The 12,139-nt window shown below is 38.4% G+C and overlaps 1 protein-coding gene across 1 annotated transcript in view; it reads left to right on the top strand.

Moving 5' to 3' along the window:
• chrna8 (cholinergic receptor, nicotinic, alpha 8) overlaps positions 1-12,139 on the top strand; it is a 48,446-nt gene that overhangs the window by 16,079 nt on the left and 20,228 nt on the right. The window contains exons 3-4 of the mRNA XM_071504904.1: positions 6,047-6,091; positions 9,885-9,994. Of these exons, the coding sequence (XP_071361005.1) occupies positions 6,047-6,091; positions 9,885-9,994 (155 nt within the window). The remainder of the gene's footprint in view (positions 1-6,046; positions 6,092-9,884; positions 9,995-12,139) is intronic.

Here is a 12,139-nt window from a genome sequence, read left to right as displayed (position 1 = left end):
TGCCTATATTTCTCAGTCTTTCGTCTAACATTTGAAGTGGTTTCTTAGTAGAAAAGCTTCATTCAAAACATCAGTTCTTATCTGTGTCCTACATTTTACACCCACAAACACACACAAAAACATACCAAGACATACACTGAAACCCCATTTAGCTCAATGCAACCACAGTTCTCCCTTTCTCACTCGTTCGTCACTCTTTTTCATGTCAAACCCACGGCTCTTAAATCGACACTTCTGTGGTTTGGGTAGATTTTCCGTCACATCTCATTTTATGTTTTGTTCCGTCTGTGTTTGCCCGTGCACTTCATTGTGTGTTTCCTCCTGTTTCCCATCTCATGCACCTACCCTCACACAAACCCACACATAACCTCTTGCCTGTTAGCCCCACCACATAGCCAGAGCGCTCATCCAAAAAACCCAAGCCGACACCCCGTCACATCCCTGAGCCAGCCCTGTCACAAGAAGTGTACATCTCCTCCTGATAACTACATGGTGGTAAAGAGCTGCACACTGGCCTGTAACATAGGATTCCCATTCTATTATTAATATGGTGAAGTCTCCTACAGCATATGAAGCAACCTTTTAATGTATTCTTTGAACTTGCAAATGACAGACTGGAAACACAGAGTCAAGAGGCCAGGCAGTCTCCAAAGAGAACATATGGTGGTCTCCAAACAGGATATGACAAGACTATTAAGTCAATTTTTTAATTTTAATTAATAATAATTTGTTTCTAAATAGTGATAAAAGGTGCTGTTCTCAAACTAAATCATTAATAAACTATCATTAATAAAAAATAATAATAATTTTTCTTGTTAAGTTGTTGGTTGAATTGATCAGGTTTGGTTGGAGAGCAGCTTCATACATTAGCCATAAATCTTCAGAGACAAAAGACAAACACATATGTTGTTGGATATGTTTTATATATGTGTCTGTGTGTTTGCTATTTATGTTTTGTTGTTAACTACACCGTTTGCTGATGATAGATAAAGCTGGCAAGTCCATATGAATTAATGTGTACTGGGCAGTGGTAAATAATGTAAAGCTGGTTGTGCTTGTGTGTGTGTGTGCTTGTGTGTGTGCGCGTGTGTGTGTGTGTTTGTATGTGTAATGTGGCCTCTGATTCCTCCATCTGCTCAGAGGTAACTCTCTGGCCAGGGATCTGGGGCAGCATGGGCCATGAATAATGACAGATACACAGACTGACAGACCAGCACAGGACTGGTCACCAACCAGTATGAAGAGCCACCATGCACCTTATGTAGCCGACAAAGAAACCAGTAAGGTCCGGTGGTGGAATGTAACAAAGCAACTTTACTTGAATGAAGTTAAGTACACATTTGAGGTACTTGTACCTTGAGAATTTCCATTTCATGCAACCTTATATTTCAACTCCACTACAATTCAGAGGGAATTTACTTCTGTACATCTATCTGACAGCTTTATGTACCAGTTACTTTACAGTTTAAAATGTTACATATAATACATACAGTATGATGTGCTTCTAATATATAATGCTTTTACTATGAATCAAACCACCCGAAAGTATATTAAAAAGTGAAAACTGGCTTCACCTCAACCACCAATAACATTAAAATGCTACTTACATATTAATACATCTATAATGAGAATTTTTATATAAATATAATAGTATAACACTCACAGGGATGCAGTGTAGTTTTGCTTCAGTGACAATTTCAGTGCAGTTTTTTTTATTGCTAGTTTTACTTAAAAAATGGTTTGACATTTTGGGAAATACATTTTTGTTTTTTAGCAGAGAGTTAGACTGTATCAGCTAGACTCTAACAGTAACATGAGTTGAGAAAAATAGAGCGAATGAAAGAAACAAACCCCAACAGCTATACGACAACAACTGTTGGCATGGTGACAATGGTGTTACTGAACAGCTCCTGACGAGTCTTCCTGATGAAGATTCACATTCCTCCTGACAAATGCTGCTTTACACAAGATAGTTGGCAGTTCTCCTGCCTATGTTCACATTTATTTCTCTCAATTCAAAACAAAGAGTAGATGTAGAGAGACGCTTCTCATTGTATCTTTGTTAAACCAGACCATCTTGCATCCTCTCTGCACACACTTTTGCTTTTCTGGTGCAGCAGAAATTCACTCATATCTGTTGAACTGTTCAAACATGGCATCCTGTTCCTCTGCCACATCACAATGCCCTGTTAAAGATCGTTTTTTCAGGAAAAATGATACAAATCGGAGCTGAAACCATGCTTAGGAAGCACAATGGAGAATTTTGAGATAGGATTCATGATTTCAGGATTTCTTTTCTTCATTGATTGTTGATTCACTCTGTTTGAAACAGTGATCCTTTGATCTAGATTGAAAGAAAAAGATGTATCAGGCTATCCTATTGTTCCCAGCTGGGGATACAACAGAATGAAACCTACAGATGAAATGCAATTTCTAGAACAATATAATGTACGTACATATGAAAACATGTCCGTGTCCTTGGCCAAATGATGCCAGAGACGGGGCGCTTTCAATGAATCCAAGTGTCCATCAATCCCTTGCCAGGCTGTCTAAAACCAATCAGAGCAGATTTATGAGGAGATTAGAGTGTTTATAGTGTGTGTGACAGGGCTGATACTGCCCATTGCAGCTGAGCGAAGTCGCACAAAAAACACCACAAAGGAGAGGTCAGCCACAAAATAGGGCGACAAACACAGCAAGCTCAAAGCTAAGCTAAATCTCCTCGATTGCGCCCTAGATCGCACACAAAAGGTACAGAAAAACGTTGCTTTGTGAAGCATACAATGGGTGGCTGCTCTTCTTCAGCAGCAGAGAGAGGAGGTTTAAAAGAGGGACAGATCAGAAAGGACAGGTGGAGATAAGACTGGAGCGTGGAGGGAGTCAGGAAGGAGGCGGGGATGAGAGAGAGGAGCGACGAATGTGTGAGAATCGATTTTCACTACAAGGAGAAGTGGGAGCAGTGAGTTTGCTGTGCTTGTTACTGATGACAGAGTTTAAGCACCTACATACATCTTTACAATAATGATACAGAAATTCAAAAATTCAAGTACGATAGGAGTGTCTCCTATTAAACAAGTTTCTTTTCAAGGCTACTTTACTAAATATCTTTAAAACAATATGACTAGAAGACCATTCATTTTAATTTCAGTGGTTAATGAACTAGTGCTGATCCTAAACCTGAGTGTACAGTTATTCCATGTTTGTAATTTCCATTGCAACCCTGCCCATGTCTGCATCAGAGGGTTGAGAGATGCCAGACAAAACAAGGATAAGAGATAGAAACTTTTTCCAGGATATGAAAATCCAATTCTTCATAAGAGGATGAGCAAGTTATTAAGTTGAGTTAAGTGATGATGATGATGATGATGATGATGATGATGATGATAACAGCCTGGATTTCTCATGTCTTTTAAGCCACCTTCTTATTCATCTTATCTGGAGTTGCTTCTAGAGCAGCAAGGTCTTAAACCTGTGATTTTACAGGCTCAGTCAAAATTAAAGGTGCGAGGTGGAGTTTTTGACCAATAGTGGCTCTGTGGAGCAATATTTTTACAAGTGGGTTCCTGTTTGGTTTGTGTCATGTATAAGCGGGTGGTGGGATTCATATCCTTCAGCTGGTTTCACGCTATTCCGTTGATTGACAGCTGTTTGCTGACAATAATGTGCCAGCAAACATAGCGATGCGACTACAAAGGCAGACTTCTCAGTACCTCAAGCATTTAGTTAAATGAAACCATGTAATAAGTTTAGATGGGAAATGTTTATGTGGTGGAAATGTTAGCAACTCATAGACATCTAAGATGTACGTTGTGTAAGGGACCCAACAACACACTGTTTTTGTGAAAGAGGTCACAGGCCAAAAAAGTTGGAAAACACTGGCCTAATCTACTTTGCATTTTATAAGATTATTACATGTTTTTAAAATATTTTTAGTGTTTATTTAAATATTAACCTGAAAATATAACTAGTAACTGTGGCTGTGAAGTAAATATAGTGGAGTTAAAAGTACAATACTTGTCTCCATGCATAAAGAAGCATAATATGGAAATACTCAATCACAAGTGCCTAAAAAAATTAGATAAATTGAAATAAATAGAAAAATTAGTACATAACTTGAGTAAATGTACTTCAATACTTCCCTCCACTACACCTCAAGAATATAAACACAACATTTTGGAGAGAAACATTGAATGTAAACATAACTTTTGTATGTACTTTTGTTTACAAAGGTATCTTTACCTTGAAAAATAACTTTTTCATTTTAATCACAAACTAAAACTCATCTGAGACACCACCTTTCTGCTTTCAGTCTTTGAAAGATGCAGGGTTGGTTAAATTAACTATTGAAGTTTAAATAATAAATAATTAAGCACCAATTAGAAATAAATGCTTTTACAAAAAATGAAATTATCAATTTTTACTTTAATAGTTGGCAACTGTTTGAAACTGTAGTTGTGGACTGAAATGTATTTGCAAGCATATTCATACATTTGTCCACACCGTTTGTGTCAGTGAGGAGCAAAATATTAAACATCTCTCTGTATAATGCTATTGCACCAAAACTACAGCCTCCAAAATTACCAGAAAGTTTACACCTCTCTAGAAAAATTCTACAAAAACCTAGACTGAGCTAGGTGTTCCTATTAAACTGGCAAAGGGGATGACTACTGATGATAAATAATAAATCAATCCTCTATGTGTGGTTTAAAAACTGGGGTGGCTGGATAAAAAAACTAACAATGATATGGAGTCTACAAATGTATTTTGTGCAATGGCTAAAAAAGGCTTATGTTCTATAATCTAATTTAATGCAACACATCTTCTCTTCAAAGACCTTTAAATGTAGCATAGTGGTGCTCTTGTGTGCTTTAGAGCAAACATTTTCAGAGACATTCATTTGTCCCTTTTCTCCCATATGAAGCCACTAATTCAACTACCTTGTGCACAGCTGAGGTCAAATCAAAGCACACTTCTCTGTGAGTGTCTCACAACATAATAACAAGTCAGATTTGTCCCGTCCTGGCAGTGAAATAAGCGGCATGAAGCAAGTGAGAGGAGTGTAAAACTTTGTGATAAGATAGAAAACTATACAGTAGATTAGGTCTGGTTGAATGAAATAGAGAAAGAAATAAAATGAGCAAATTGATTTCATGATTTGATTTTACCGCAGTAACATTAAAAGAAAAGTTTCCATAGGGTTGAGCTGACGGTGTTATCCCAGCATCAGTCATGGGGAGAAGATAACGTGATAAGTCACTCCAATGATTCTATGAAAATAAAAAAAGAATTAGTCCATGAAGGAACGCAGAGAGTGGGAGATGCTGCTGTGACTCACTATCACCGTCGAGCAGTTTGTACATGTTTTCAGGGGTAAGAGCGAGGCTACCGCGTCAGACATGCAGCGTACCAGTGTGCAACAAGGAGCAAAACTTGTCGCTGTCATGAGGGATTCTGCAAAACACAATCTGAAGGAATCCACTCCTACCTCAGATTTTCTTTTGCACTTCTGCTTCTGTCCTCTTTCAATCTTTTTTTTTTTCAGCTATCTCAGCCTCAGCCTGCTCTGTCTATCTCCCTGTCAATCTCCCTGTTCATCTCTTTACTTTTTTCCATCCCTCTCCACACTCACTGCTTTTTTCACTCTCTGACCATTTGACCATGAGCTGACCCTTGTCAAATATCATAAAATGCAGCTGCAGCCACTGTATATTTCTGTTTTCATGACGCTGGTAGAAATTACTGTAAACTCAACTCTTTGTTGAAGAGCCTGATCCTTTCTGCCCAGTGTCACTGTCTGCTTCCTGCATACATTGCTGTTTGACCTTTTTTTTGTCTTTTATCATTGTTGTATTGTATGTTTATGTATAAAATGCCAAACATACATTCTGCTGCTTTAAATAGAGGAATCTCATAAAAGAGAAAAAAGCTGCAGTGCATCATTGTCATTCAGCGATGACGCCAGCTCTGAGTCATCGAGGGTGCAGCTTGACTTCATTGCTGATCTGTCTTATAATCTCACCTCATGTTTACTGCTGTTTCCCTCCAGGATGAAAAGAACCAAGTGCTGATCACAAACGCCTGGCTGCAGCTGGTACGTCTCCTCTCCGAGCACTTTTTGTGTGATCACTGTGTGATAATTGTCATTAAGTGTATTTTTGGATGGTGTTTGTGTGCCATGTTTGTATCCTGTGGGCTCTGCCATTCATATTTCTAAAAGCGTTCACACCTGATTGCTTTTGAAGGCATAGAGCCAGGTATGGTTTAAAGCTGCAACTAATAACCTTTTGTTTGCAACTTGAAAAAAAACAAAAAAAAAAAGTTAATACATCTCAGTGACTCTCCTGGGCCTCATGACAAAATGTAAAAAATAGTGTCAGAACAATTTGAATGCTTGCAATTGTTTTCTTTCCCTATGACAAACACAGTGACATAAGGTGGTGTCAAAAAGGATACTTATATTATGACATAACATTTACTTTTCTTTTCATTTACTGTCATCATTATATCACATGAAGATGGGGATAAAAATATCCCAACAAGACAACACATCAGGTTTCGTTTCTCAGACTCATACTTTCTTTCTCCTTTAAGCCTTTATATTTTACATTTACGTTACTACCTGTGACGTGTTGAGTTTGCCTTTAGTGCCAGCTTACTCCATTTGTCCTGCTGCCTTCTCTGCCTTTCAAGCTTTGTGTTCCTGGCACAGCACACATGCAGTTTACAGTGACAACAGTGGTAGATTTACCATTAAGATTGACGGTAATTTCTAAAACAGCCAACAAATGAGGCTTACTTTAGCTCTGTGACTTGAAAATGCTGCCACCAAAGTAGCTGGTTAATGATATGCTCAATCTTGGCCTCAAAGTAACGTTTGGCTACTACAGAAGGTGGTAAGCCACTTAGCCAAACATGCTAACGACTACAGATAAACACTGTTTAATCCATTCCTTACACGTTTGTTTCTGTGTTTTTTTGTTTTTTTTTTTTGTTTTGAAAAGGTCCATCCCCCTTAGCTACTGAGTATAGCTCTTACAACAGCCAATCTTACACCACTTCAGAAGAGAAATCCAATGTTTGTCAGTTGCTAAGCTAAGACTGGACAATCACTTTTTGGGGAATAAAGGTTTAGTGAACTGTCAATTATCAGCCTCCTAACAGCATCCATCTGCTGCCATCTAAGCATGAACTAAGCTACGTAGCTCAGTTACAGCACATTATTCTCATTAAAGAAAGTTGAGGGTAAGTTAATGGTACAAGAAATGCACATTACAATGCTCAGTAGCTTGAGGAAAATGTTATCAGGCCAGTCAGGTAGGTAGAACAGCCTCATTATTGCAGCAGCCTCAGTCAGAATAGACCATTAAGGATGTCACAGCCTACACTCAATCAGGTTGAGTCCGCTGCTGACTGGCTTACAAGTTATGAATGAATCAATTATTCAGGAAGCCACCTCTTTAATACTAGCACACACCGTGGTGTAATGGCTTAAGGTGGCTTTGCAGATGCTGCAGATTTTGAAGGAGACCTGAGAAGTACATTAACTAGCTCACAGACAGTCGGACAGGGGAGGGCCAGGTTCACCTGCCCTGCATCAAAGTGGATTTTAGGATTACAGGTTTATCAGGCAATGAGTGTCCCACATCCCAAAGGATAGGATTTTATGTGGTTTCTAACTGTGAGAATTGTAATGAGCTCAGGTTTTCCAAGAACTGAGTATTACTTTAATGTCCTCCTCAACAGCCAGCTCTCATGGCTTATTATGCGTTAGTATTATCACTGAATTACCAAAAAAACAACAACAAAAAAAAAAACGTTTCAGCCAGCTTAAGATCTCTGCCTCAGATATTTCTGCCTCCATCTCGATACAATGAACATGAATGTTTGCAGTGAAGAAAATTTAAAATAAAAAAAGTCTAAGTAATGTGTCTCTCCAGAAACTGTGGCTTTTGATATTTAATACATCATGTTTTCACTGGAACAACTTTCTCCTGAAGATATTGTTTACACCAAGGAATCCAGCATAACTGGGAGACTATTTCTGAAAAGTCAAATACATCCTGCTGCTGCTGTGAGCAACTGAAATGAAATGCCATTCACTTCCACTGTTTTTGAGTGAAGGCAGAAATCACTGATCCAAAACTCAGCATGGTTATAGAGTGATGACTTAAAGTTTTTATTTTTTATTTTTTTGAATTTACATGTAGTTGCATGGAAAAGAAAAAACATGACTGTCAGTAATAATTTAAGTGAAATTTATTATCAAATGATCCCTTTAATTGTAAAAAACAAAAAACAATGCAAAATCAATTTCTAAATACAACTATTTTAGCTGTTACATTCCTTGAATATGTCTTGAACATACACATTACATCCTAACATGTATCAGCCTTAGTCCTGCAATCAGACAATGAATTTCACACTCGCAATAAGAACCTAGCTGTCTGAAATTAGTGACACTTGCTTAAATTTCTGTTACATAACTCCAAACCTATTCTTAGACAGCTGTTACCTTACATAGCCTAGTATCCTCCTCATCTGTTCCTGTCAGACTACAAAGTTACTGAGCTGTGATTTGCTCTGTTGGCTGTTAGTTGCGCTTTCCCAGCCAGCAAACATGAAAAGAAGGCACCCTAGCACCAAACCGAGCACCAAGGCCCACAGATAACAAATGTAGAGATTAAGTCATTAGCTGCGCAAGTGGAGACATATGTCAGCAGGCGCACTTTAGATGGATTTCTTTAAAGAGAATATGATTTTACGTTAATTGTAAAGTCATCAGACAGAGGTGCATATGCGCAGATTTGCACGGCAACATGCACACATGCACATGCATAAACGATCCCAAGAACTTGCCCGCAGAAGCACAACATGCACATGCACACATAAGTTACATCCATTTGTGTATGTGCACGCACATGCACACACACACACAGACACAAACACACACACATATAGGCGCACTCAGATGTGCCCAATGTACTGTGGCCACATAAGCAAGGGGACTGTGTTTGCTCCATAGGGAATGTGCCCTCTGGCTACAGCATCTGAGTGCCCCCATTTATATATGTAACTTCTATACATATGCTTGACACACAAACTGTACACATGCACACACAAATGTGCTTATATGCTAAAACACACACAAATATCTATACCATTCTACAGATCACACGTCATCTTGCGGCTCATTGTAAGACATGAAAAGAGGTACTGAGGCGATACACAATACACACTCCCTCTTTGTGCTTTTAAACACTTTGATGCTGGGCTCAGTTAGCCCCTTGATGAATATGGGCACAGGTTCAAATAGGAGTGCAGGGGTCACTGCCAACAACTGTTGGCTTGGCGAGGTGTCACTGCCAGGCTTATTATCAGAGCTGGAGACAAAGTGTAGAGCCAGCAGTTGTTGGAAAAATAGCCTGTGTGAAGAGCCAACTTAACATTTCTAATGGTTTAAGGTTGATCATAAAATAATGATCAACCTCAGTATCCTTATGATTTTATAAAGAGAGTTGGTTTTACAACAGCTGTGATGTGCCAGGATATATTTTAAGCAAAGATGCTATGACGCACAAGTTATGTATGCAGTGTGCGTGTCATTGTACCAACACTATTTAAGCTGTGAAACACGTCTTGCTGTCAGAGCTGTGAAGGTTGCTAATGTGCTGCCTTGCCAAACACGACATTAACAACAACAGCAGCAACAAATTGGTTTGCATGGCCAAAAGCAGACTGTGATAGAAGAGCCTTAAATTCGGCATTTGGCACTGTCTCTGTCATGCTCTCACTTAACTTTTATAATCCTGTCTTTTGTCCTCGTTTTTATATCCTCACCTCACTGGTTGCTTTTTTGATGACTCTCTGTCCATTGTTTCTGTCAGTACTGGACAGACATTTACCTTTCATGGAACCCAGAGAACTACCCCGGGGTACAGAACCTCCGCTTCCCTTCAAATCTGGTGTGGGTTCCAGATATCCTCCTCTACAACAGGTATGTTAGAGCTACATCCTTGTCTCCTGCTTTTGCCACTCATCACGTCTCCTTGCGGAATGAAATAATCAGACACATTGAATCATATTTTATATCAACCAAATCCTTGTACCCCTTTATTGGTTTCTTGTCAAGTTTCATAATTGAATTTTTAGATTTGATTGATGAGAACTACATAGGTAATCCTAGGTAATTGTTGATCTGACATTTTTGCTTGAAAAAACTGTGACCTTGGTTTTATCTATGATCTGAATGTTTTTAGATCCTATGTAGTAAACGGGAATGGTCTGTTTAATTGGTCAGAGTAACAGGAACCCACTGTATGTATATAACACCACATTTTTAAATTGTGTTTTCTCGATCAGATAGACCCAAAGTGATCTCGATCAATGTCTGAGCTCTGAATGACACTATCATGTGTCTGCTGCAGCACACAAATTACACACTTATGATAACAATCATTCTTGCTAACAAGCAGTAGCGTGAACTGTGTCATTAACATTAGCAACCTTTCACCAAATTCAAACAAATTGAAAAGTGACCCTTTGACATTTGTATCAATGTCATTTCTTTTCAATAAGTAAAATACATAACCTGAATTTTTGAGATTGCGACATGCAAAAGAGGTGGAATGTGATTGGTTCTCTTGTGTATATTCTGAGTACTGATTGGTGCTTTGCAGCTAGAACCTTACTGAACCAAATTAGATATTGATTTTGGAGATATATTGTTTTCTTTTCTCACATTTTCATCCCTAAAACAAAACCTACACAAAAAGTTAATCCATGTGCAGAGCTAATTTTTGACAAAATGTCACAGAGCATCTTAAAATTCTGAGGTCACAAAATGACTGAAACAATTAATCATTCAAATAATTGCAATTATTTTCCTGTTAACCAACTGAAAACATAATTGATCTCACATGTAAATATCCTTTGGAATATTCAGCAACTACAGTAGTAGTGCAAAAAGCTTATAAGCTAGTTCAGAAAAAAATTATATTAAAAATGTTATAATGTCCTACTAAAGGCATTAACTGGTCATTTTACTGGTCAAATGTAATCTCTGCTCCACAGGCATACCGAATTTCACTACTCTGCACTGACAGAGCCATTTGTTATTTCACCCTGTTGCATTTAAAATCAACCACATAGAGTAGTTTTACTCTCATGAATTAGAGTGGTTATTTAATAAAGTATATTGACTTGAAGCAGTGGATGAAGAAAGACAAATGGTGAAACCTTAGTTTTGCTGGTAATTGTAACAGTAGCTGCTGGCCATGGGCATGATCAGCACAGTGGTTAATCTGTCACTGCTCTGCTCTCGTCCTCCTTTCTTACCTTTTCTACACCAATTTGTTTTCTGTTATACATGGGAAGATACTCTAGATTGCCTGGGCTCTGTTTACCCAATAACGCAGTGTATAGACATAGTCCCCAGATGAAATTTCACACATGGATACAGCCCCATTTAATGAGATGATTGAGCCGATTCCCTTCAGAAGGACATAAACCATCGCTCCCAGGGGCTTTGCATCTGTTGCCTGTAATGGGCAGTGCTGTAAGAATGGGCCGACTGAATACACTGCACCAACTGGTTGGAAACAGAAAAGCTACTGTGAAATAATAGTCTGAGAAGAATTATATTAACTATATTAATACCTTTAAGCAATGTTTAACCTGTTTTAGGTTCACTCTCATATCGAGGTCTCAGTGGAAACATTCATCTGGCTGAGTTTATGTCTTTTCATACCTTTGTCAAAGAATGGGACTTTAATAGTTAGTAAAAGAACTAATCTGTCTCTTGAACAGCTCTTTGGTTTCTTTGATTCAGAGATCAGTCTAACAGAACTTCTGTCCTATTCAACCTATTGAGCCATTTTGGCTTTCTGCTGTTTGGATGGAGATGAGGCTCCTTTACCACTGCTTGGACAGGTTACAGAGATACAAAGAATCAGGTTGCTAGGTGTTTCTGGGATTGATATTCACAATGTGGTCTGAACCTCAGTTTTAAAAACATTTGAAGGACCTAGCAAGTTTGTTAGTGAGCGACTTGATCATTTTCCAGAGTCCTTTGAATTTCAGCCTTTTCTACGGCACCAATTTTGCCCTCAAATACAAGCTGCTTTCAGATGCTTATTACATT

This window comes from Trachinotus anak, unplaced genomic scaffold (genome assembly GCF_046630095.1).
Source record: "Trachinotus anak isolate AG129_WGS33_773 ecotype Australia unplaced genomic scaffold, CSIRO_AGI_Tana_v1 ptg000019l, whole genome shotgun sequence".
Classification (NCBI taxonomy): domain Eukaryota; kingdom Metazoa; phylum Chordata; class Actinopteri; order Carangiformes; family Carangidae; genus Trachinotus; species Trachinotus anak.
Note: the sequence above shows the minus strand (reverse complement) of the source record. Positions and strands in the feature narration are given on the sequence as shown.